A 27,269-nucleotide genomic window follows, 5' to 3' on the forward strand; every position below is an offset into this window, starting at 1 on the left:
CAACTTGCCCATACTATGGTTAAGGCAACTAACTCTTTGTCTGGTACTCTTGTTTGGAAGGCTTTTCCTCCGAGGTGCATTCTGAAAATATATTCAAAAAAGCATATATATGTCATGGTATTATGAAAAATATATTCAAACAAAAAAAAGCATGAAAAATATATTCAAACAATTGACCGAATGGACAGAAGCAACTATATATGTCAAGGGTATATATTAGTTGATAATTTAGAAAACGAAAAGGGTAAATCTGGTGCATATGGGACGATGAGAAGCGGCGGCCAATCGAACATAATTATTTATCAATTATCAACAATTCATTAAAATATCTTTCATCAGAAAGTTGCCCTGCCCTTAAAATCTAATGGTTGGCAGGACGATGTTTACTTTAATTTGGCCACCTAAAATTTTAATTTATAATGCTGGGGGATGACATTCAGAATATCATTCAATTGAAAAAGAAAATTTGTGTCGTGTATGAAATACCATCTTAAAAGCGATTTTTGGAGACTGTGCAGTCTTTAAATTCGGTACGCTTCTGATAGGTAACACAGATTAAGGAAACGACGTCTATAAGTAACACAGACTAATTAAGGAAACGACGTCTATGAAAAATAATTATTCTTGATGGAAACGCCTGGACGAATATAAAGGTGCCACACCATACCACACACACAAGCCAAGCGGGTGGCGACGCGCGGGTTTCACCCTTATTTTCATTCCAAAATATTTCAAACTCTCTTGGCAAGATTGTTATTTAAAAGATAGGCTAAATGTCTTGTGGTCAAGCAGCATAGCTGTGGCTTCCTAAGTGAGAGATCACAGGTTCGATCCCCAGTGGGGGCATTGGTTCTTGAATATCACACTATTGAATAATGATGAATCAATTTTATTGATCTCGATTTATAGATCGAATCTCTCCTCGATTTATACATTAAATACGTCATCAAACTGCACACGATACTGCAATTAGGACCGAGTTCTTAAACTCCTCGATTTATAGATCGAATATAAACTACTCCTCGATTTATAGATCGAATATAATACATTAAATACGTCATCCAACTGCACACGATAATGCAATTAGGACTGAGTCCTTAAACTAACCAATTTCATGCAAATCTTCTGGGTAACTACACTAAATTTAAAATCTATTTTTTAAATTTTTTTAAAATAATAATATTATTATAAAATTAGGTCTGTCTCCATGGCTAGAGATGAAGAGGTCACTGGCCATGAAGACGGTCCTGTTTTTTTTTTTTTTTTTTTTTAATATAATTATTTTTAAAAATTAAAAAATATTTTAAATTTAGAATTACATGAAAACTGCAAATGGAAAGAATTACATGAAATTGGTTAGTTTAGGGACTCAATTGTAAATTTTTTAGGTTCAATGACTTAATTGTATTATCATGTGTAATTCGATGGCCTATTTAACTCTCCTTCCTTATTTAATTTGCTCTTTCCAAACTGCTAGGGAAGCATGATAAGATGATAGTCTTCATACAATCCGTACATCTTAGTATCTATTTGCCTAAAGTCAACTTTCTAAACTTGTCTCCATACGTGTTCTTAATTAATGATCACTTAGCTTATTAATTAGTCATAAAGTCACCCCATCAACTTGATTTAGAGCCAAGTCCATACCCATTTTTCAATTCCTGAATGTAGTATTTATTATTATGTATTAGTATAACTAATTATTAAACCTGCAAAAAATAACAAACATAATTTAATTAATTAACCTCTTAACACGTCTCTTAAGCATCATCAATAGTTTTAACTACTAGGCAGCTGTTGTGTTTGACTTTTCATGTTAAATTTTACACAGATTATATTAATTTAAAATTAAAAAAGAAAAAGAAAAAACAGCCACTTGTAAATAAAGGTGATGTTGTGAGTTCCCTGGAGTCTATATAAAGCTAGCCATCTTCATTTCCAAAGGCAACATTATTATTTCCATCAAACATCTATCTATCTCATCTCTTAATTAAGATTTCTCATCTCTTGGAAGATTGAGCTAACCAAAGGGCAGAAATGGCGAGAATAGGAGGTTTTCTGGTGACTTATTCACTTCTGCTTTGCTGCTTGGCAACAACTGGTTATGGGGAAGTCTTGTTTTCTAGCTTGAAGAAAAGCGTTGAGGTTTCTGTGAAGCATAAACAAGGACAAGGTATATATCAAACTTCAGTTCATCTCTTGAATAAGGAAAATTAAATTTTAAGTAATTCAGATTAATAAGTAGTTTGGATTCAATTCTCTTCAGTTTTGCCCAGAATATATATATATATTGTTGTGTCCATAGCCTGGTTATATTCACCACTGGATTCTATTTCATATTTCAACTTAATTCAAACAACATTTTACTAGCTAGAAACAGGAATTCTACTGTTATGAAGAAAATCTATAGATCAGATCATGCACTGCACTAAATGAATATCATTGTAAAATTTTTTAGTAAATCAAATATATTCTCAAATGTAATCATCAAATATAATATGCATACATATACAGATATATACACTGTATTCACACGCATACCTTATGAACTTTTTTGTTGATGATCTATCTAAGTTGAAATTTTCAATGACAGCTAATTTACATTAATTAATTATTTAAGACTTTTTAATGAATAATTGTCTTATTTATGTTTTTTTAATATTAAATAATAGAAATAATAATTTTAGAAAGAAATATGGCAATCACTTAGGAAAAAATTAACATTCCATAAGTATATTACTCTACCCTCCAAAGAGAACAATATAAGAAGTATATATTGCACATTTGAACTAAGCATTGATGTTTAATTTGTTGGCTTTTAGTTATTGTCTTTATTTTCCAAAAATTTGGTTTCTTAACAAAAAAAGTTGTCTTTGTTAATCATATATATATATATCATCCGGCCGGCAAGTTTGGAATATTTTATTCAAACTATTATAGAGTATATTATTTGATTAATCTGAGAATAATCAATCTTACATACAATATAATTATTATATTTTTCAGTGTAAATATTACTTAGTACATCTTTATTTTAACTCGATCAGTCTCACAAGTAAAAATTTGTTAGACAGTTTCATATAAGTATTATTCTAATAATAATAATAATGATGATGCATATTATATGCAGTTCTGAAGGCTGGGGATGACGAAATCACAGTAACATGGTCATACAACAGCAGTAGCCCGGCTAAAACGGACTCAAGCTACAAGAACGTGAAGGTGAAGCTATGCTACGCGCCGGTGAGCCAAGTGGACCGCGCGTGGAGAAAGACGGAAGATCATTTGAAGAAGGACAAAACCTGCCAGTTCAACATCGCCACTAAGCCCTACAACCCCAAACCCAACACCCTGAAATGGAAGATAGAGAGGGATGTGCCCACCGCCACTTTCTTCGTCAGGGTTTACGCCTACAACGCCGAGGGTCACGAGGTCGGCTATGGCCAAAACACCGACGCCAAGAAGACGCAGAACCTCTTCCAAATTCAGGCCATCAGCGGCCGCCACGCCACGCTCGACATCTGCTCCGTCGTCTTCTCCGTCTTCTCCGTCGTTTCGCTCTTTGGGTTCTTCTTCCTGGAGAAGAGAAAGGCCAAGAGCTCACAGCAGAAGTAATAAGGGCTCTCAAGATATATTTGTTTTGAATTTCTTCTGTCTGGGTTATTAGTATCATATCATATGTGTATTGAACAATCACGTTCTTACTTCTGTCTTACTCTTACATACCAAGCAAATTAACGTGTCTATGCTGCATAAGAACAGTTCATTATATTCCCACGTTTTGTGGGTATTGCTGGCAAATTTATATTTTGGGCATATATAATTTTAACTAGTTTGATTCTTGGAGGTGTCATTCTTATCTTTTTCAAGAGTTATAATACATTTTCATACAAACTAAAAAGGTTGATTTACAACATGTTATTAGCTTGACTCGCCATTATACTCAGCTCTCTGGTGAACGGTATGCTTGGTTGTACTTTTTAAAAAAGTTTATTGTACTTGTGATTTATATTGGGTAGGTATTTAGAGCATCCTTAGTAGTAGGGTTATTTTGTGGTTTTTGAGTAGTTTTTATAAGTGTGATTAAGAAAGAAAAAATGTAAGGGGAGAAAATATATATATAATTTTAAAAAAGAATTAAAAAAACAAAGCTGTCAGGCACCCAGCTGGCGCGTGCATGCACGCACCCGTTGGGTGCTGATGTGGCAGCCACGGCAGCCACACACGCATGGCACGACTGTCATTGAATTTCGGAATACTGTTCCAATAACTCACCCTTTCCCCAAACTTCTCTATCCCTTGCAGAAGTTTTCCATGTCAACACCTACTGTTCCAAAAATTCAATAAAAACTACTGTTATTGTTGCTCTGCTCTTATAAATGTCTTTTATTTTGCACTATTTCCTTTCAAATTGACGCTGTTGGTTTAGTTGCCATGTCGTTGTACCAGGGAATTAGTTAAAGGGAAATGGTAGTTGGATATCTGGTGGTCAACTGTTACTAAAAAAAATAAAAACAACCTCCACCTTCCCCACTCTACCCCTCGAGTTTTCCATCAACATGGTTGCACGCCAAACATCAAAACTAAGTCAAAGGAGTGACTCTTCGGAGAGTCGTGAGACTATTTCACAAATTCTTATCTACGACAAGAAACGGGTCAAGATATAAATGTAATACTATAAAGTATTTTGTTACTTATAAAGATAATATAGTATTTTGAGAAAAAAAATGTAATAATACTTTTAAATCAGTAATCCGTATCACAGATAAAGATCCGTAAGATAGTTTCACACAAGTTTTTGCCGGGTCAAAAAGTTGCAAGTGTATACTAAACAATAGTCATTCAGATTTTACAAAACAACCAAGGTGGCGAAGCAATTAAGGATATGAGTATAAACAAATGAAATAGTATATATTATGATGTTCGGTTGATGAACAAGACAGGTAAACAAGACAAGATAACATTCCAGTTAATGTATCCAGAAGAGCAATTGCATCTGGAGTTTAGGAAGGATTCAATGGTATGGGAATCCCTCTAAATGTTAATCTCTCCTGTCTCTCTCTCTCATCCTCTCCGCTAATTGACATCCAGAATCCTGTTCTCAACCAAGACTAAATGGTAAACTCCACAAACTGAATTTTCAGAAGGTGTATATATAATATACTCAGCGAGAGAAGATCATATCGGTACTCTTCATTCTATCAGTTCCAAAAAGAGATAACTTATCATCGAAAACATCAATATATCCAAAGGCATCAGTCCCAGGAGGGCACTCAAGGGCTGCTTCGAGGACCCGATGATGAATTCCATGGGAATCAATCGAGTGACCACCTTTGTGGTCATGTCCGGCTATACAGACCTTGACACAATTATATCTATATATCACATCCATTACTTCATTGTAATTCCATAATAACGCTTCATTGGATGATGCACCGGGATCTAAAGGCAGGTGGCAGCAAATTATTACCTTTTGGTTCGCCTTCGTGGCCTCCTGAAGAACGCGATCAAGCCATTCCAATTGTTCATTCCCAACTGCTCCATTGAACATCAGAAACCTTCTCTCCAATCCCACGAGCCCATCTGGACTGTTCTTATCCAAGTTTGGGTTTTTCTCGCTAAGTAATTTTAAGGCCTTCAATGTATTCGGGTGATCCTTAGGCCAACCAATGGCACTTATATCATAACAATCAAGAATTACAAATCTAAATTCTGGAATCGGAGAAAAATCATAATAAGCATAGCCGCCATAACCAGGAACCCTTAACAGGGGAAGCAAGTTGTCACGGGGAAGATTGTAAAGGCAATGATTCCCAATCATGTGATACACTGGGCCCTCGAACCTATCGAATTCGTCAACAAGTTTCTTCACAGCAGTCAGAGACTGGTTTCTGGGGCAAAATCCATCCACAATGTCTCCAAAATTCAGCACAAAGTTATGCTTTTGCTGGTTCCATTTCTGGACTGCCCTCTGCAGCACAAGAACGCTATGTCGATAATACCTTGGAACACCACGGAATGAACGACCATCGGGAATATCAGCGTACTGGACATCTGATATAACTCCAAATGAAAGAAGCGGATTCTTAAAGTTTGCACTCACAATGCCATTCCCAGATCCCATTGCCAACCAGTAAAAGATTCCTAAATACACTATGGACAAAAAAACATATAAATAAACTATGCACATTATGAGAAAACTACAGAGTAACAAATAGATTAACAGTAAACTCTTGAACAATATATGAAAACGAAATTCATTCTAAGCATTTGTGTAACAGAAGTGTAGAGTAACCGTTGACAAATAGAACTCAGAACAAAGTGAAGCTAATAGAAATAACTACTAGTATAAAGAATTCCGTTGGAGATTCATGCACACTTTAGGAATACATAACATCACGAAAACATCAAGAACAGAGGATAAAATACATGACAAAAAACATAATAGTTCCCATTCATATTCAATTGAGAAAAAAGTCACACTGATCGCCATCATACCCAAGAATGATTATGCCACCCCCCATTCAAGCTCATATCATTATCTCATGCCAAAGCTCTTTTGCATACCTAAATCAGCCTTAATGATTTCAAGAAACACAAATAATGTACAGTTTTTGACAAAATTCAAGCTCTTTTGCATACCTAAATTGGCATCATGTTTTGTCTAGAACAGCATCCAAATCCTTTTATTTTCCGGTTCTGCCAATTGGTGAATTAGATTTCCTCAAGGGTTAACATTGATCATCACATTCCAATTTCCCCAAAACCTCAAGGCAATTATACAAGCCCAAAATTACATAACAAATTTTGCCTACATTGTCTAGAACGGAAATTTCAAGCAAAATCTAAGAGGCAAAAGCAGATATATGGAGCATCCAAGAGAATTGGATTACAAATCAAACAAATAGTAATCACATTCCCTAACGAGTCAACAAAAATCACAAAATTCAAAAAATAAAAACAAAATCGGAAATTACGTACCGGTTTTACGGCGAATCTGAAGAACCAAGAACTGCTCGGCGTCTGGGTGGGGTGAATTGCGGGTGCAGTGAGCGATGGGGAGTCTGAGTCTGGACGAGTTTTCCTCAAAAAAGAGAGGAAAATTGTCAGTGGACGGGAAGAGGTTACCGCGTTAGTTTGGTGGTTACGTAGGGTAGGGTAGGGAAAATTCAAGGAATTGATTGTTGTTTAAGATTCTGTTCGATTGGTCAATTAATTTTGCCCCACACGTGTCAATATAAAAAACCTTATTGCTAAAATACTGCAAAATTTTTAAGTGCGGTCGGTGTGAAAGCGTAGTTTATGGGGTCAGCTTACAAATATGAAAAATATTTCCTAGAAAAGGATCTATCAACTCTCACAATTGATTACTTTTTACAATATATATATATACATAGGGAAGGGTTTAAGTGAGAATAAAGAATTCAAGACGGAGTTATAGTGAGAGCCTTGGGGGCAGCTCTCACCCCACCCGCACTCCATATATATATATATATATATATATATATATATATATATATGTTACATGTTTTAGATATAAGTACAAGAAAACATATATATGTAATCAATTGTATTAGGACTCTACATATTTGAGTCATATCATGAGACTTAGTTCTAGTCTGGTTATGACTCTCTTCCTATATATATACTTGTAATCTGTACAGTTATGGTTGAGAATTATTAATATACAAACACATAGTTCTCATTTGGTATCAGTCGCTTAGGGTTTTTTTTTCTTCCCCCGTTTTTTTTTCTTTTCGATCCCATGGCTGAGAATGACGGTTCTGTGAACTCCTCCGAACAGACCGTTTCCGATGCTGCCACGGGTTCTGTGCTCTCTTCTCCCTGACGTCCCTCTCTTCGGCTCATCGCTTTATAAGCATTAAGCTTGATCACCGTAATTTTTTATTTTGGCGAACTCAAGTCGTTCCGTTTCTTCGCGGTCATGACTTGATCGAACTCGTCAATGGTTCGTGCCTATGTCCGGCTGAGTTTCTTCCCGCTGCTTCTGATGGTGCGCCCCGTCTTCCGAATCCAGCGTACACCGCATGGGTTCGTCGTGATCAAGCGTTGTTATCTTTGCTGGTTTCATCCTTGTCTGAAGAAGTTCTCGCTACTGCCGTAGGATGCCGGACGTCAAAAGAATTATGGGATGCACTGGAGCAGTCTCTCGCCTCGGCTTCTCACTCGCGACAACTTCACCTGCTTAGCCAACTTCATGGACTCCGGCAAGGTGACTCCACGACGGTGGAGTATCTTGGGCGAGTACGTCTCATCGTCGAAGGGCTTGCTCTTGCCGGGCGGAAGGTGTCGCTGGAGGAGCAAAACCTATACGTTTTTCATGGGAGTCCGGTGACTCTATTGGAACTTGCTGATCTCCTGGGCGCTCAAGATTTCATCACCGGCGAAGATTTTGCAGGTTCTGGAGGTGCTTCGCCGGCGGCCTTTGCTGCTCAGGGTGGAAGGCAACGAGGTCGCGGTGGAGGCCGAGCGGTTGGCGGCTCTGTTTCTAGTGGTTCTGGGCGTGCTGGTTCACGTCGTGGCGAAGCTCCGTGGCGTGGCATTTTGCTTTTGAGTCAGCTGTTTTTCTCATTAACAAAATGCCTTCTCACACACTTCATAATTTCAGTCCTCATGCCTTGGTGCATAAATCCTCGCCCTCTTACTCTTTCCTTCGTGTGTTTGGTTGTTTGTGTTACCCTCATTTACGACCCTATAATCGTCATAAGCTGTCTTATCGGTCTTCTCCTTGTGTTTTCTTAGGCTATCCTGAGTCTTTTCGGGGCTATAGATGCATGGACCTACAAACTAATAAGATATTTGTGTGTCGTCATGTGCGTTTTGATGAAGGGGATTTTCCTTTTGCTGTTAAATTTGTTTTGCAGGCTCCCTCGGACCAGCTATCACGCCCTTGGGTCGAATCTGTTCTACGTACTGAAGTTGGTTCCTCCCCGGAGGCTCCCGCACCTTCTGCTGCAGTAGCTCAGAAGCGACCTCGTGGTCGGCCTCATGGTCATACTGTGCGTCCTACGGAGCGGACACACTCCATGGCCACTCGGAGCCGCTCTGTTGCTCCCATTGTAGGCTTGGCTGTCCAGGCTTCTTCCGCTGATCCCACGTGCTACACGCAGGCAGTCAAGCATTCTCAGTGGAGGGAGGCGATGGATCAGGAGTTTAATGCCCTCTTGCAAAATCAGACATGGTGTTTGGTTCCTCCCAAAGAATCTATGAATATCATTGGTTGCATGTGGGTGTTTCGCACCAAGAGGAAGGCTGATGGGTCTATCGAGAGGCACAAAGCCCGATTAGTGGCTAAGGGGTTCAATCAGGTACCGGGTCAGGATTTCTTTGATACGTTTAGTCCGGTGGTTAAACCTACAACGGCCAGGTTACTCCTCTCTCTTGCTCTTTCTTCTGGTTGTATGGTTAGGCAGTTGGATGTACATAATGCGTTCCTGAATGGTAACCTGGCTGAGACTGTTTACATGCGTTAGCCTCCCGGCTATGTTGATCCTCAGTACCCCATCCATGTCTGCCTCCTAAAGAGGTCCTTGTATGGCTTGAAGCAGGCTCCTCGTGCATGGTTCACTCGTTTGCACACTTTTTTGCTCTCTGTTGGTTTTAAGGCTTCAAAGACTGATGTTTCTTTATTTTATTTTTACCAAGGATTAGCTACTGTTTACCTGCTTGTTTATGTGGATGATATTCTTGTTATGGGCAATGATCAGGCAGTGGTGACGACTCTGCTCTCTAAGCTCTCTAATACCTTCAAAATTAGAGATCTTGGGGAACCTGGTTTCTTTCTTGGGATTGAAATGGTCAAGTGTGCTGATGGTGTTCTTCTTTCATAGTGTAGGTATATGACTGACATCTTGAAACGGGCTGGTATGACAGACTGCAAGCCGCTTGCTACTCCCATTGCTTCTTCATGGCCTCTGTTTGTCAGTGCAGCTCTATATGATGATCCCACATAGTATAAGAGCATTGCAGGTGCGTTGCAGTATTTGACTATCACGAGACCTGACTTATCCTTTGCGGTCAACCTTCTTTGTCAGCACATGCATGCTCCCACTACTGCGCACTGGGAACAACTGAAACGTGTTCTGAGGTATGTCAAGGGCACTCTCTCTTTGGGTCTGCGTCTGGGGAAGTCAGATTCGGGTGACCTACATGCATTCTCGGATTCTTATTGGGCCTGTTGCCCGGCAGATAGGAAGTCCACCAGTGGGTTTGCTGTTTTTCTTGGGACTAATCTGGTGTCCTGGGTGTGCAAGAAGTAGAAGACTGTTGCTAGATCCTCTACTGAAGCTGAGTACAAAGCCCTGGCAGATGTGTGTGCTGAGGTTCTGTGGATCCTTTCTCTGTTACGTGAAATAGGTGTTACACCACTACCAGTGCCCAAGCTGTGGTGTGACAATCTTGGTGCCACATATATGTGTGATAATCCCATCTTTCATGCCCGTACAAAGCATGTAGAGATTGATTATCACTTTGTGCGTGACAGGGTTGCTTCAGGTGACATTCAGGTACACTTTATTTCCACCAAAGATCAGCTGGCTGACATCTTCACCAAACCACTCGTAGGGCCTCAATTTTCTTTCCTGAGAGACAAGCTGCAGGTTACTTTCATACCCTCCGCTTGAGGGGGAGTATTAAGACTCTACATATTTGAGTCATTATGAGACTTAGTTCTATTCTGGTTATGACTCTCTTCCTATATATATACTTGTAATCTGTACAGTTATGGTTGAGAATTATTAATATACAAACACATAGTTCTCATCAATTGGTTAGTTAGTTGAGTTGGTAGATGTGTCTTTCACTAGTAAATGTTTAAGGTTTAAATCCTCTATGGCTTTCAACTGCTTTTTAATACACATATACACATAACTTTTTAAAACATTAATAATGAGATATGTAATTTATAATGTGTTTTCAATTTGAATTATTTTATCAAATTAATTATGTTTCATATTTTGTTTTTAATATTTTTATAAAGTTTTGATGTGTTTTATTTTTTTGCCTATATCCAATAATATTTATGACTATATTTGAGATATTTGTAATTTATAATGTGTTTACTATTTGAATTATTTAATCAAATTAATTATGTTTCATATTTTGTTATGAATATTTTTATAAAGTTTTGATGTTTTTATTTTTCGCCTATATCCAACAATACTTATGACTATATTTCGCCCCCACTGGACAAAATTTCTGACTCCGTCCCTGGGTGCGGGACTGCTTCTAGGTAAAAAAAAAAATGGGTTAGATCTAAGCCATTGATCTAGTTTGATCAATTGCTCAAATCAATGAAAATTATTAAAAACAACAAATGCACGTCCTCCATTAATGCTCTTATCTAAGCACCTGGGATGACCGACAACCTAAAGAAATTTATGAAATTGTTTATAAAATTAATAAACAAATCACGCACCTTAAGCATTAAAATTGTGCACCTTAAGAATACAAGTCACGCACCTTAAACACACAAACCACGCACCTAAAGGTTTAAAATGGCGCACCCTTAAGTACACAAACCACGTACCTTAATATACAAATCGAACACCTTAAGAAGGAAACTCACGCACCTTAAAAATGAAAACCACGCACCATAAGAAGCAAAGTTGATGAGTAAAGTGGTGATAGTAAATATGAGGGTGAAAATGTTGTTCCGCTGAGGATTGGGGTTATGACACGTATTTGTGTGAATTAAGAAATTCTAGGCACTAAAGTGATGGAATTCACTAGAATCCAAGTAAATGGTGATTAAGCGTGGAAAGTAAAAAGAATGCAAATTAACTAAGGAATAAACTGAATGATAAGGAAATGGACCAAATTAGGGGTATTGCAATCTTGATGCTCTAACAAACTTAGAATTAGGGGAGGAAAAATTAACCTAGGGATTTATTTGCAATGCATTCAAGAATTCAGTTCAGCTACTTTCATAATCAATAAACAAAATTAAGCTAAGATTGCCCACTTTCGTGATGCATCAATCATAACCTTAAACACAAAAGCATTGTAAACCCCCAAATTACCCCTATTCTCATAGTAGGAAAAATTGGGTTGAAATTGGTAAGGCTCGAGTCTTTCACCCAACTTTCGTTGTGATGAAATTCTCTCCTAGACTAGCAATCAATTGTGGCCATCAATTAATAACAAGTAGAATTCAATCCCAATTCAACATAAACCCTAGGTAAACAATTCAATCCCTTTATGCAATAATCACAAATTGAGCATCAAGACTAGCAATAGATCCCTAATCTAAACCCTTAAACGAATTACTCTCGCATTATTGAAGTAACTAAAGCAAAGAAAGAATGAAACATTGAAAATATAGCAGCAAATATGAGAAATAAAGTAATAAAGAGAAGAAGAACTTTACTAACGATGGAAGAGTAAATTCGAATTTAATTCGCGATTCCAAGCTTGAAAACAAGTTAGAGTATGTAAATCTGAGCTAATCTATGCTAGGGAAAACTCTAAAGAGAAGGAAAAATAAGCTAAACTAAATTAGGCCTCGGAATACCCCAAAAACTAGAAAATTGCGTCATTAAATACTGGACAACTGAAAAGGTCATGCGCACCCACACGACCATATGTTTGGCCGTGTGGGGTTGCGACTTTTCTGTTGTCTGTCTGGCAGCACATGGGCACCCACATGGTCGTGTGGTGCCCTCTTCTTTTGAGAGCTGACTCCTTTTGTGCTCCGTTGTTCCTTTCCGTCCTTGGGTAGATTCCTATGCTTCCGAAACTTGTCCAAGATGTCCAAAAGTTCTTCCTTGGCTTCTCGTTGTGAATAAACTAAGCTTTAGGCAAATGTAACACACCAACGAGTCTCAAATTCACCAAGGTAAAGAAAATAAGCAATAAAACCAACTAAATTGAGGGACAAATAATAGTATAAAACTAGAGATATTAAAAGTCATGCACCTTAAGTTTCAACAACTGACTCACATTAAGCACAAAACTCATGCACCTTAAGAAGAAAATTCACGCACCTTAAATTTGACCTAAATGCAAAAAGACCAAATTGTCACCGCGCATTTTTTAATCATTGTTAATCTTGAATGTTGATTTAGGCAAGATCAATAAGTCAAATTTAACTGCACCTGAGACCATCAACTACACACACACACACACACACACACATATGTCTTCTCCGGTGTAGTTGTGCGGTTGCTTAATTAGGTACGTGGTTTTCCTTCTTAAGATGCGTGGTTTCTGTGCTTAAGGTGCATCAGTGTTGAAACTTAAGGTGCGCCATTTTAATACTTTAGGTGGGTGGTTTGTATTCTTAAAGTGCTTTGTTTGTGTGCTTAAGGTGAGTAGTTTGTCTATTGAAGGTGCACCATTTAAAAATTTTAGGTGTGTGGTTTGTGTTCTTAGCTTAAGGTGCGTTGTCTGTGTACTTAAGGTGCTTTGTTTGTGTGCTTAAGGTGCATAGTTTGTGTATTAAATGTGCACCATTTAAAAACTTTAGGTGTGTGATTTGCGTTCTTAGCTTAAGGTGCGTGATTTGTGTACTTAAGGTGCGCCATTTTACTGCTTAAGGTGCGTAATCGCACAACTGCATGAGGAGCTATACCCACACCTAAACTCTTCCATACATACATACATACATATATATATATATATATATATATATATATATATATATATATATATGCTTAGGCTCTAGTACGAAGAAGGCCTCAGATGAAGCATGTCGATAAATTTCAGCCTTAGATCAACTGCTCTTTAAAAAAAAAAATTCGCCACCTACTATCTTCAACAATGTGCATCGGAAGGGACAACAATGTGCACTGAAAGATAAAAATGTGCACTGGAAGGCACAAATATGTGAAACAACTATTGAAAAGACTAAATTTAATATATGATCTTCAACGCAAATCATAAACGACCATAAATAATAAACTAGTAAACAAGATTCAACTCAAATTAATAATTAGTGATCAAGATTAAGTGATCTTTATAAAAAAACGTTTGCCACCTTATGTTATTGTTTATTGATTCTCTGCAATCACCTTATTATCATTCTTCTTTTATTTATTGAGTTTATTAATTCGGACACCCAAGGTTAATTAAATCCATCAATATATATTCATCATGAGAGAACTACTTAACATTGATATTATTATTGCATAATTGACTTATTATGATGATAAAGTTTTCTTTGAATTGAGACCTTCTACAAAAAAATATTTTATTATATTCATTCTTGACAATCCTTTGTCGTCACATATGATCTCAAATCCGATTGTCCTTTTATAGAACAACCATTAATGCCAATGAGATATAAAGGTAATAATGGTGACAAATTTCCTTTCACCTTACATATCGGTTGTGTTAAGGTTAGAAATAAGGGTGTGTTTGGTTGGGGGTTTAGGCATAGGGAATGGGTATGAAAGTGATTCCCATGTGCGAACCAAACGCACCCTTAGTATTTAGCATAATATCTACATAGCATAATGCTACCAAACATGGTAAGGGTAATGGGTTTTGGTAAAAGTATTTAGCATGTTTGGTAGTTGGGTGGAATGTGAATGATTATTAATAGTTGGGGAAGAAATGAGGAAGTGAAATGAAACCCTTATTTAATAAGGGTATGAATTTTCTCATTAATGGGGTATTTCAAACCCATAGTAGCATTCTCAAAACTATCAACCAAACACTAGCAATCACTTTCATACCCATTCCCTATGTCTAAACCCCCCAACCAAACACACCCTAAGTATCATAAAACATAATTTTGGATTAATGGTTACACATATTCTTAAAAATAATGACAAATTTTTGAGATTAATTAAATATTCAAAGTTAAAAAGAAATTATTTGCAAAAAAATTTAATAAGATCAAATTTACGTTTTTAATGACGTAACAAAATATGACTAATTATATAATATTTATACATCCATAATACATTAAATGTTAATTTTACTATTGAATAATTTGAAGATAAAAATGTTAAACATATTGGGGAGCTTCTACTAATTATGTGGAAATAGTCCACCAAAAATAAAAAGGTGAAGCTCAGTGGCGCTGATTGTCGTCCGATTACGATCGGACAAGTTGTGGAGACCCAAATCACCACAAGAGCGCAGCTTTCATCATTGCTTAACTGACTGCACCAGCCGGGAATCGAACCCGGGTCTGTACCGTGGCAGGGTACTATTCTACCACTAGACCACTGGTGCTTCCTGTTTAAAATTACTGAATTTCTTTAATAATACTTATTAAGTGGCGTATTACCAAAAGTTGTTTTTAATCATTGAATCCTAATACTTCTTAAGTGGCGTATTACTTCTCTAAATCAATGTACATATTGCTATCAAGATGAATCTGTCCTATCAAGAAATTTTTGAGTATTACCATTGTATATTTGTATTATTCGAATTACTACTAATGAAAGCTCAATATCTATGATCAAGTTCTACGGACATTCGGACAAATATTTAAATAGATGAATCAAATTTAGTCAAAGAATAGTGACAAATTATTATCAAATGGTGACAAAAAAAAGTGAGACAAAAGAGAATGTCTTATCATCAAGAGTGCAAGAAGATAAAAATGCTAAAAAGACAAAAATAAAGAAATTTTATTTTATTATACTACTTTTAAGACATTTGTAAAAAATAGAAGTGCATTTGTAATAATCTCTTAAGACATCTTCTACGAGTTTTTTTTTCTTTTTGTATATATGATCTTAAATAATGGAATTTTTATATACTCACCAAAATAAGACCATGCAAGAATGAGAGCATAGATGAATACTTTTGAAATTCTTTTTATAGGCACAAAAAAATATTCAATCAAAAAGAACAAACAAATAAAATCAAAGTTCGTATTAGGGATGGGCAATTCGGTTAGATTTTCTCAAACCGAATCGTACCCCCGGTTCGGTTCGGTAGTATACTGCACAACCTAACCGAGTGGTAATGGATTATTGTATATTGAACCGAACTGAACGGTTCTGTAAAAAATCAAATCGAACCAAATACCGTTATAAGAGGATCAAAGTCCCTTATTGCCTGCTCCACCGTTCAGCTCATATTCTCACGAGTATCTTTGTTAAATTTTTTTATTTGATTTCTTTATGTCTTGTTCCTTACTTTGCACTTTTGTTGTTTGCCACAATTGTTCTTTGCCTCACAATTATCTCTAACTTTAGTTATTTTTACAATATTCATTATTTTCTTTAGTTTCATGTTTCTATGAAATTAATGTGCTCCAACATCATTCTACTTTTTTTTTTCAGTGCTTGGAAGTACCGAAAATATTTATTTCTAGTGCACTGAAATATTATTTTACAGTATTGGAATATATTTCTAGTGCACAGGAAAATAATATTCCAGTGCACTGGAAATATATTTTGCCAAGCAATGACGGATTTTGTCTAAAAATTAACTATACAATATTTGACACTTGTTGATGAAGAAGTGTTTTGGGTGAGTGGATGTGTAAGAGGGTATCCTTACACCGGATATCGTTCTCACAAGGATTGGCGATAGGAGTAGAGCTTTAGTGTTTCAAGCATAAGATACTAATGTTCCTTATGGAAATCTAGCTAAACCGAAGGGTTGATTTGGATACAAACACAATAACGAACAACAAACTATAATGAAAACAATTGATAATAAAGTGGAGGTAGATAGGAACTAAAGGTAGGTCAAGATATTGAAACCAAATTGGGGACCAAAAGATGATAGATGTCATATAACAATAGGGAAGCCTTTCTCAAGGTCATCCCACACTCCTAGAACATTCAAGGACATTCTCATGACTCAAGAATGTCTAAGAGGCATTTCATCAAACACTTGGTGTTCATAACATCACACACTCCCCTTCTCTCAAAGGTGAAGCATGGTTGATCAACTCCTTCAACTTAGATTACGTTGTCACTCCCTAATCGGGACTCAAATAATCATGTCAATCAACAACATCAAAGTCATGTCTCAACTATCATTAACCAATTCAAAATCATTCATCAAATACCTAGCCTATATCCCTACCTCCCTCCAAGGAGAACTAATCACACATAAGCATAATGAAAAATAACACAAGATTCATAATCAACAAGAAATTCAATAACAAACACAAGATAAAGATCAAAGCAATAAAACAAGAAAGTAAATTGCAAGAAATGAAATAAAGAGAAGAAGAACTTATCTAGTGAAAATGGATATGAAATCCTTGAAATCCAAGTTTAAATAATTCAATCCAAGATTCCAAAATGTTTAGAAACCTAAATATAAGCCTAATCTAACCTAAAAATATCAAAGAAAATGAAAGAGAGAAGCTAGGGTTCTAAAATGGGTCGGAACCGAGTTGAAATGGCTAAAAACGAGGTTAAATACAAGCAAGAAAGGCTGGCCACGGGCATGGCCATGGGTGTGGTCAAGCCCGTGGCCAGAAACACACGGCATACTGCCCAGTGGCCACTAGCGTGGCCAGCCCCGTGGCCACAATTGTGACCTTTTGCGAGAAGGATTTCTGTGCACATTGCCTGTCTTCTAGGCTAAATTTCACCCCTAAATATTTTGAATTAGTATTTGTTGTCCTTATCAAAGTTGTAGCCCTTCAAGTTAGCTTTCCAATGATTTAAAAATCACTTGATTTGGACATTCCTACGCAGATATATGGTCAAAAAACCGAGCAGTGGACGAATTGTGTGGGAATCTCAACTTCTTGCTCTTTTGCTCCAATTTTGCCTTTGTTTGTCCAAATGACCAACACCATTAAAAACACCATAATTTGGCTCTCTTAGAGGTGTTTCTCCCATCTTCATAGCTTCTCATTGGCTTCCATTGACTCTACATGCATCCGAAATGCTCCAAAAATCATTCAATTCATCTAAATCACCAATAATTGGGCTTAAACACACAAATGAATCAATTGAGAACATTTTGGGCAAAATTATAACAAATGACAAGGAATATAAACTTAAATGCAAGGTGAAAACATGAACATTTTGGCACTTATCACTTGTTCTCCAAATATTAACTATACAGATGGATGATTCTTCATCTTGTCAACAAAACATTCCAAGTGACCCAATTGAACAATCAGTTGGTAAAAAAACCAACTGATGTTTGGTAATTAGTACTTCGTATTGTACTGTGTTTGAACTTCGGATTGCTATTTTGGTATATAATGGTTAGACTTTGGATTTTGACTATGTGAATATTTATTGTTTGGTAGTGTGTTTGGAAATTAGGAAATTTTGAAAAATTGGGGTTCTTAAATTGAACCGAACTAATCCCAAACTGAAATTGAACTCAAACCGAACAAAACTATAATGTTAAACTAATTGGTATCATTTTTAAATACCGAAATACCTATGCTGAAACCGATATTGAAAAACCAAACTGAATCCTGAAACACACACCCATAATTCGTTTACCATTATAGATCGAGTACGTACTATTCTACCACTAGACAACTCATGCTTAATATTTCGTTGTACTGAATTAATTTTGATTATCAAACTTCATATAGTTTTGTTATTCTATCCTTAAATGATGAAATGTTTATGTTCAATATATATATATATATAGTAGAGTTCAAGTGTGAACGCGTCTTAACGTGTGAACAGTGTGGCCTCACCACTATGTATACAGATATACACCACTCAGTGTTAGAAAATGCACCATATAAATATGCACCGTTAGGTACACATCACCAAAAACACACCACTAAATATGGAAATATACACCACACAGTGTTTGGAAATACACAATTAGGGGCAAGGGAGTTATGGTGCATTATTTTGAGTGTGTGGTGTGTTTTTTGGTGTTTTTGTGTATTTTCATGTGGTGCGTTTTCTAACATTGAGTGGTGCATTTTATAATATTGAGTGGTGTGAACCGCACTGTACTGTTAACATGTTAAGACGCGTCCACACTTGAGCAGATTTAATAAATAAATATAATAATTAATAATATTTAAGAAATAAATAGGGAAAGAAGGCAATCTCATTGCTTTCTTTTTTAGAAATTGAGAGGGAAAAGAAAGCAATAACATTGCCTTCTTTTGGATTAAAAGAAAAAGAAAAGAAAAATAATGGATAGTGAAAGAAAGGCAATGTGATTGCCGTTTCATGGAAATTCAAATATAAAAGACAACAATTCCATAAGTACTTTACATAAAATAGTTTAAGGTTTCAAAATAGCACAAATTTGTCTTGCCCCCTCAAAATTCACACATTTTAGGTAATGACTCGATAAATGAAGATAGATCGCATAGAGAAACATATATAACAAATATAACAAATGATAATGTTGAAAGAAATTATATTGATAATTCATAATTGCACCAAATATTTAATGAGTCACTTGATAAATTTTATCTTTCCTAACCAAAATTTTCTTGATTTGTTGCCTTCTTTACCTAGAGGTCGAATTTAATTCCATCCTTCTTTTTCAATTTAAAACAATAGGTCGTTATCTTCCCAATCATACCATAGTAATATGTAGCACCTCATCTGATTTTTTTTCGCATGTGATAATTACAATATTTTTGTGTTGGAAATTATCAAAAACAATTAAGGATCCCAAATTCAACAATAACTGTAAAACAAGGAAGTTGGCCTATTTAATTAAATGGAGAGAATCAGACCAAGAAAGCAATGTGTGGAGATGATATTAAACATCCAGGCCAATAGCACATTTAAGTCTCAAGCAATTGTTTTATTCTTCATAAATTCTTGATTGAGTTGGATATTTGTTACAAGTGATACACAAAATTAAATAGAAAAATCTTGTGTTCCCTTTAAAAAGAAAAAGAAAAATCTTGTGTAGTTTTAAGTTCTAGTATATATATAGTGAGTCTAGGTTAGAGTCACAATTAATAGATGATTTCTACAATTGTGTAGAGTAGTCCCTTTAAATCTTGTATATTTGCTATAGTGTGTAGAGTAGTCCTTTAAATCTTGTATAGTTGTATATTTGCTATAATGAATATGACTATCACCTTTGGGAGTTTGCTTAGCAAAGTGGAAAGCTTTCGAAATACTATAAAATTTGGAGTACATGCATATACAATTTCTTTATTTTCTACGATCTAGTTTTATATACTATGTTGATCTCTATTTCTTTCCTTATTGTTTCTGCTAGCCTTGGAACGGATGTTGAAGCACACCAAAATTTAGTTTTTAAGTTCGAATTCTACTGGCCCTGTTTGGTAAATGGCTGTTGGCTGATTGGGTTGGCTGTTTGGGTTAGAAGGTATAATTTGTTGATAATATTAGCTGATTCTAGAAAGTTGTTTGATAAATTAGCTGTTAGCTGATAGCTTTTTGGTATAATTTCTTTTATCAAAAAGCTAATTGAAAAGGTTGCTTTAATTTGAGTAGCCTTTTGAATTTTAGCATTTTGAAGTTACAAAAAGCTTATTAACCAAACAACTAATAGTGGTCAAATAAGTTAAAATTGGCTGATAGGCTGATTATTTACCAAACAGGGCTACTATCAAAGTTTGCTTTTATATTGTACAATGTATTGGCCTTTTATTCAATATGTAGGAATTGACCTAGCATTTAAAGAAATAACAAGAAAGAGATGATGCCCAATAAAGTATGTATTAAAGTGGAATGGAATTATTACTTAGATTGTATTAGATTGTATATTAATAATAGATAAATGAAGATAGATCGCATAGAGAAACATATATAACAAATATAACAAATGATAATGTTGAAAGAAATTATATTGATAATTCATAATTGCACCAAATATTTTTCAAATAATAATGATCACATGTAACATAAAACCATAATAAACGTAAGAAATGATATAAAAAACATATAAAGAGAATAAAATAGAATACAACAGTAAATCTTCTAATCCTTCTTACTAAAAATGGATTGGCCGCCAAAGACCTTGTGGTCAAGCGACACCCGGTGTACACTTCCATATGCAAGGAGTGAGTTCGAACCTCAGTGGAATCATTTGTTGACTCACAACCAGACTCACAACCAACTCCATCAATGGTGTGTTTGCTTTAGGCTTCTGCCTCCTGTTTAGTGACATATATGTGAACTCTTATTCTGTTCTATATTTGGTCACGTGCGAGGATAATCTAAACACTTATTGTACTTCTATCTTACTCATATGATCTTTCTTAAGGGTTCAGATTTCAATAAAGGTTTTACCTTGTGCTTGAGAGAAACATAAGCTTACATCTATCGTTAATCCAAAAATACACTTCGTCAAACATTAAATTAATAATGGAAATTCCCAATTCAATTTTGCAAACATATTACTTGCTAGATCCTTGTTGTTACTAAGGCTCTAAATATACAATATTTTGGAAGACCACTCCTCTATAAGTACACTGTGATTTGCTTTAAAAAAAAAACATTCATCATTAGAGAAATTAACATTGAGGACGATTATTGCATAATTGGCGTATGCTGATTCAGTTAGCTTTCAGACCTTCAACCAAAAATACTCTATTCAATTTTAATTTGCCAATCCTTTAGCACTTAATCATCGAATTTCTTGGTTTTCGCATGTGATAATAACTAGAATATAATATTTTTTGTGTTAGAATGAAGTTATCAAAGACGATTAAAAATCTCAAAGTTTAATATAACAACTGTGAAATAAGGAAGTTGACTTATTTAAATGGAGAGTAGTATAAGCAAAGCAATAATGTGTGAAGCTGATATTCAACATCCAAGAGCACCTTTGAGAGCTTGAGAAGGTTCTTCTGTATGTATTGCATTTTATATTGTAAGTCATAAGCCTTTTGTTTCATTCTTCTTCATAAATAATTCTTGATTAAAAGTTAGACACTCTTTATAAGTGATACACAACAAAAATGACAAATGATAAAGTGGATAGAATAGAATTATTAATTACATGGTGTATTAAATAATTGCGATTTAATAGATAAATGGAGATTTAGCGCATAGAGAAACACAGTACAACAAATATAACAAATGATAATGTTGAAATAAATTATATTGATAATTGCACCCAATATTTTTCATATAATAATGATCACAAATAACATAAAAGCATAATAAACATAAAATTGATATAAAGCAACATATAACAAGAATAAAATAAAACAAAGCAGTAAATCTTTTAATCCTTCTAATTAAGAATAGATCGGGCGCTATTTGGTCTTCTTACTGGATGGCTTCTTAAAATGGAGTTGCACCTCTTGGATTAACATCATCATTTCTTCCAAAATGTGATGAAGATCCAAAGAAGCAACCGCTATCAGATTGAGTAGTAGTCATGGGCTCATGGATGGCTTGAATCTGGACCGGCATTGTAGGTTGTGGGTTTAGTATTTGAAACACATTCGATTGAAGTATCTCCATTTGCTGTTTCATGGATAGTAGATTTGCCAATGGGAGATTAGAAATAGAAGGCATACCTTTTGCAGCTTCAGTCAAAGCTTCATTTACTTCCATTTCATGTTGAATTGCTGCTTCAAGCACATTAATTTGAAGATTCAGAAATCTGATATCTGCCTCTTTCCGAGAACGGAGAAGCTCTTTGGTGACGCTGGCTTCTATTGTACGGTTTTCACTTTCAGCAACGTATTTGTCCAGGACAGCATTCACGCTAGGACTGCCGAATGTATAAACCTTTTCATTATTGGGTGAGAAAACTACTACCAAGATCTCCACGCCACAAAGTGTTGAAATCTCACTGTCCTTCTTGAACAAGCCAAAGCGACGCTTTGAGAATGTGACAGTACGACGAGCATCATTTTCAATCCTAGAGAGGGGAATTCTTTGGCGACCCCTAGGCACCCTTCTAGTACTATTATTGCTTGACATTTAAGATTTGAGATTAAGTATATTGATAGTGAAGAATGAGATGTGTATTTATAGCTCCAGTTCCTTTAGTATTTTTTGTTTGGTTGTAATTTCTATTTTGATTTAAAATTAATACAATATAAATTCCATATTTGTTGGTGAGTTTTTGCATAAAAATTGTCCTGAGTTGGTATATAGGATCTAGAATTAGTAATAATATTTTTTAAAAAATTATTGTCATAAAAGTATATGTAAAATAAAACATATTTAATAGTTTTTATAGATTGTATGATGTATGATATGTTTAATCGTTATAATAAGTGTGGACCCAACATTTTTAGAAATAACAATTAACGGGGTAATATATATATATATATATATATATATATATATATATATATATATAAATAAGAACAAGTTCTTATTAGAAGAAAATTAATAATAAATCTTAGCCTTATATCTAAAAAAAATTAAGCGGATCATATCATATATGAAAACAAAATTGTAGTGACATTTTCATAATTATCACCAACTTTACTATGCAATCTATGTACTATTCTCAAAATTTTTTAGATTTGCATATTTAGTAATTAGTATATTAAAAGATTGCACTTGCAAAAATGCAAAAAGTGCATTGCACTTCATGTTTGAATTTTAGAGTTTATGACTGATTTTTTTTTTTAATTTGGTTTAGGGGTTCAATTGTTATTGCGGGTTAGCATTTACGATTTAGATTTAAAATGTAGCTTTTTCATTAATTTTTTAAAAGTTATACAAGAATGCATATTTAGTTGTAACACAATCCATAATATAGTGTTCTAAAATGCATAGTGAAGTTGACGATAATTAAGAAAATGCATCCGCATATTTTTTTTAAAAAAAATTGATCTAAGGTTTGTAACATTTTCATACATTATAGCACTATTAAGTGGGGCATGTAATAGGTCATTTATGGTCATTATGGCGTGGTTTGAAACGAAAGTAACGGTTTCCGTTACTTAGCCTATAATGATGGCACATAGGCTATTTAAGCAAGTCCTCCACTGCTCCTGACACAGTCTCACAACTACACCATCTAGTTACTATCAGGAGATTAGTGGTAGACAACAAACAACAAACTTTAACCTATTGAAATTCTTGAAACAATGATGCAATGAAGGTATCAACTATCGTTCTTCAAGCAATGCAACAACTATGGTTGGAGATGCTTGATCCAATTGGCTTCCGCTATTAGGTTAGATCATTACAATAATGCATGTTTATTCTAATATTTGGTATCAGAGCTTGTTTAATCTCTGCCTAGTTGTTTAATTACAAGATAGATACATATTTTGATTTATATAATATATATACAGTATAACGGCGGCGATGCTGGCGTTGCAACCAGGAGAGGTGGCGATGCTGAGGTTGGCTTTCCCGGTGACGTCCTGCTTCCTTCTCTTTCAGACGATGCTGGCGATGGGTTGTCGCTGTTCCTCTACCTCCAGTCGACGGCGAGAGGGATCCGGTTGTGGTGTCGCGGTGAGGACAACGGGCTACGTTGCGGTGGAGGGCGGTTGGCTGTCGCTGCTCTTCGTAGTTTGGTCGGACGGCACAGGTTCTCTCCCCTCCAGATGGCGCCGATTTTGTTAACATGGCTGCTAGCTTTGGTTGATTGAAGAAGATGATGGTGGATTATTTGGTCTTGGGCCGGGTCTACCCCATTTCGGCCAGAACTGGGCCAATATTAAAAAGAAAAAAAAAGCCTACTTTGGTTTATTGGGCTTGCTTTGGTTGTTCTTCCATCATTTTTGGACTTCTTCTAAGTAATCATCTAATTGAAATGTTATACATTATTAAGTTATTATTCATTTTAGGCAAATATTAAGTTTTAAATTTGCTATTTGAATTTTAATTTAATAATGAAATTCATATTAAATTCAACATTAAAGTTTTTCGGATTTTAATTTTATTGAGTTTTAAAAATTTTCCCTAAAAATGTTTTAAAGGCTTGTGATTTTAGCAATTTGTTTTTCCATTTTAAATCTCCTAATTATTATAATATTATGTGATTATTATGGCTATTCATTGAAATTTTGTCATAATTTGATAATATTTTTAATTATGGAGTGTGATTTTGTATCACAATTTTGGAAAATGCATATGTTTGTGGCAATTGAATATTATTTTCCTTTTTAGTCTTGCCATAATGATTTCAATTTATGATTATAAGAGTTATGTTTTGAATTTACTTATCCAAAACATTTATGGTAATAATGATGATATTATGTAACATTTGTTCGGTTACAATTAAGATAGTTGATTATTCCGTTATTACTATACTATATAATAATTATTAAAATTATTATAGTAATAACGATTATCGGGTTTTGAACCGATAGATCAATGATTTGTGCCGTTACTATCATCATGAGTTTTGGATTTTGACGATATGATTTGATATCATAATTTTGAATCAATCTCGTTTTTTATCCAAAACATGTGTTATCAATGATAACATTTTGTAATGTTTTATAGTTATTACTACTAAGGATTGAGGAAATTGATTGTTTAGTTATTACTGTTACATAAGCTTTATTACAGTAATAACGGTTATTGGTTTTGAACTGAGGAATCAATGTGTTGTAACATTGTTATCATTATAGTTTTTGGATTGTGATGCCCACTTTGATTTAGTATAAATATTTGATTTTATATTCATATTTTTAATGATTATTTTATGCATATAATTCAATTAAGTGAATAATATTATGGTTTAAATTATGCAATTTAATGAGAATTTATTTTGTAAATGTCAGCATATCATATGGTTTTGATATGGTTAGAATTTACAATTTTAAGCTAGTTCTCATAAAGTTTACGTACTATATGCATTGAATAATTTTTTGTATTGGACATACAAGTTAAAACCTTTCAATTATTGAAAAGTATATTGTTATTATTGATTATTGTTATTATTCAAATTTTATAATCCTTATAGTCTTGGATTTATGTTATTATTTGAATAATAATTTTATAGCTCATTTTAAATTGCTATTATGGTGTACAATTTATTTGGATATGAGCTTATTTAATTTCATGCATAATTGTTCACTAGCATAACATTATATTTTCGAGTTATGTGAATTTATATATGCCTTTAGAATTGCATATGTTAGGAATTATAAAAATTCTTTGTTAAGTTGAACTTTATGTGTGAACTTATATACGGTAGTGCATTATGTTTAAGCATCTTAAGACCGTCTAAGGTGTTTACTTGAGATTAAAAGTTTTTCCATAAGGTGAACTATTGAGATTTGGAAAGATTATCCGTCAATTATGCTTTTGTGTGAGAAAACATGAATTATGAAGTATACTTGAAATTGTTTATTGTTATAAATGTTTTATTTGATGGCCATTAAATCTTAGGACTCTCCATTTGCCTTCCATTATTTCATTGTTTATGTTAAAGGAAATGAAAGGTTGTGAAATGTGTATATATTGATATGGATTGCTTAATGAATGGATGAGCTCTTGTGATCTTGTGTTATTGTTCTTCTTCTCCTTTTTCCCTTTTCTCTACACTATATTATCATATACATAATCTCCAAGCAATTACCGGGCAATCACCACACGAGAACTGAGCTAATCGACAAGCCAAATTACAACACGTTATCAGCACGAGTGTTCTATATCTCCGGTGAACGGTACTGGTCTCTTAAGACTCTTATTATTTATTCCTATGCCTTTGTCTAAATTTTTCATAAGACCCTGGCTGTTTGATAATGAATTTATATTGGATGTATTTTTTCTGCCGATGTGTTTCCTTCTGCTTCATCTTTGCTTTAATATATGGTGTTAGTGTTAGAATATCCATATTCCAATTTTTAGTTTAGCAAACGACAGTATATATACATCCATTTTCATCTTTACAATTTCATATTACGTATGCATATATTTTTCTTTTGTTTATTAGAGGAAAAGGAAAAAGGATACATGTTGCTACGCATGATTTATTTTCCTGTAATATTGTTGCTGCGCATTATGTATGTATATAATGATATATGTTGCGCATTATGTATGTATATAATGATATATGTATAAAACTTTTCATTCTGCAATTTTATATATTCGTACTTATATATACATATAAATGTAAATAATTTTGTATATGCATGTTTGTATATTCGGGTGTGATATTTTGGATGTATACATACGTGCATATATACTTTTGTTCGTCAACATATATATACGAGTTAATATATATGTGTGTAATATTTGTATACGTAATAGAGAGACAATGGTTTTTGCATTATTCCCATTATTGGCTTTTATGTTCTTTTGGGGAAATGCATCCAAAATGACTGCATGGATAATATGTTTTTGTAGATCATGTCTTCTATCACTAAACGAGAATTTACTGAGCTCTCACTTGACGGGGGCAACTATTTAACTTGGGCCCTAGACATCGAGATTCATCTCGCGTCTAAAGAGTTGAGCCAAACCATT

General features: G+C 34.6%; 4 protein-coding genes and 2 non-coding genes across 6 annotated transcripts; 2 read left to right on the forward strand and 4 right to left on the reverse strand.

The window, feature by feature from the left end:
* Positions 1-1,943: 1,943 nt before the first annotated feature.
* On the forward strand, positions 1,944-3,853 carry LOC116010272 (high-affinity nitrate transporter 3.2-like). The gene is made up of 2 exons (XM_031249597.1): positions 1,944-2,173; positions 3,131-3,853. Exons 1-2 carry the CDS (start codon positions 2,038-2,040, stop codon positions 3,613-3,615), a joined length of 621 nt encoding a protein of 206 aa, XP_031105457.1. The 5' UTR covers positions 1,944-2,037; the 3' UTR covers positions 3,616-3,853.
* A 942-nt stretch (positions 3,854-4,795) lies between these two features.
* Positions 4,796-7,147, reverse strand: LOC116010271 (manganese-dependent ADP-ribose/CDP-alcohol diphosphatase). The gene is made up of 2 exons (XM_031249596.1): positions 6,982-7,147; positions 4,796-6,153 (listed from the first exon to the last, which is right to left on the reverse strand). Exon 2 carries the CDS (start codon positions 6,122-6,124, stop codon positions 5,165-5,167), a length of 960 nt encoding a protein of 319 aa, XP_031105456.1. The 5' UTR covers positions 6,125-6,153; positions 6,982-7,147; the 3' UTR covers positions 4,796-5,164.
* A 2,713-nt stretch (positions 7,148-9,860) lies between these two features.
* LOC116010730 (uncharacterized mitochondrial protein AtMg00810-like) lies at positions 9,861-10,280 on the forward strand. The gene is made up of 2 exons (XM_031250244.1): positions 9,861-9,941; positions 10,056-10,280. Exons 1-2 carry the CDS (start codon positions 9,861-9,863, stop codon positions 10,278-10,280), a joined length of 306 nt encoding a protein of 101 aa, XP_031106104.1.
* A 4,753-nt stretch (positions 10,281-15,033) lies between these two features.
* LOC116011519 lies at positions 15,034-15,123 on the reverse strand. Its single transcript, XR_004097069.1, has one exon. It is a non-coding gene; the product is annotated as a small nucleolar RNA snoR114 (small nucleolar RNA).
* Positions 15,124-15,130: 7 nt separating this feature from the next.
* Positions 15,131-15,201, reverse strand: TRNAG-GCC. Its single transcript has one exon. It is a non-coding gene; the product is annotated as a tRNA-Gly (tRNA).
* Positions 15,202-22,154: 6,953 nt separating this feature from the next.
* Positions 22,155-22,802, reverse strand: LOC116010731 (MADS-box transcription factor 23-like). The gene has a single exon (XM_031250245.1). The coding sequence runs from the start codon at positions 22,800-22,802 to the stop codon at positions 22,155-22,157; it is 648 nt and encodes a 215-aa protein (XP_031106105.1).
* Positions 22,803-27,269: the final 4,467 nt, after the last annotated feature.

Source organism: Ipomoea triloba, chromosome 2 (genome assembly GCF_003576645.1).
Source record: "Ipomoea triloba cultivar NCNSP0323 chromosome 2, ASM357664v1".
Taxonomy (NCBI): Eukaryota; Viridiplantae; Streptophyta; class Magnoliopsida; order Solanales; family Convolvulaceae; genus Ipomoea; species Ipomoea triloba.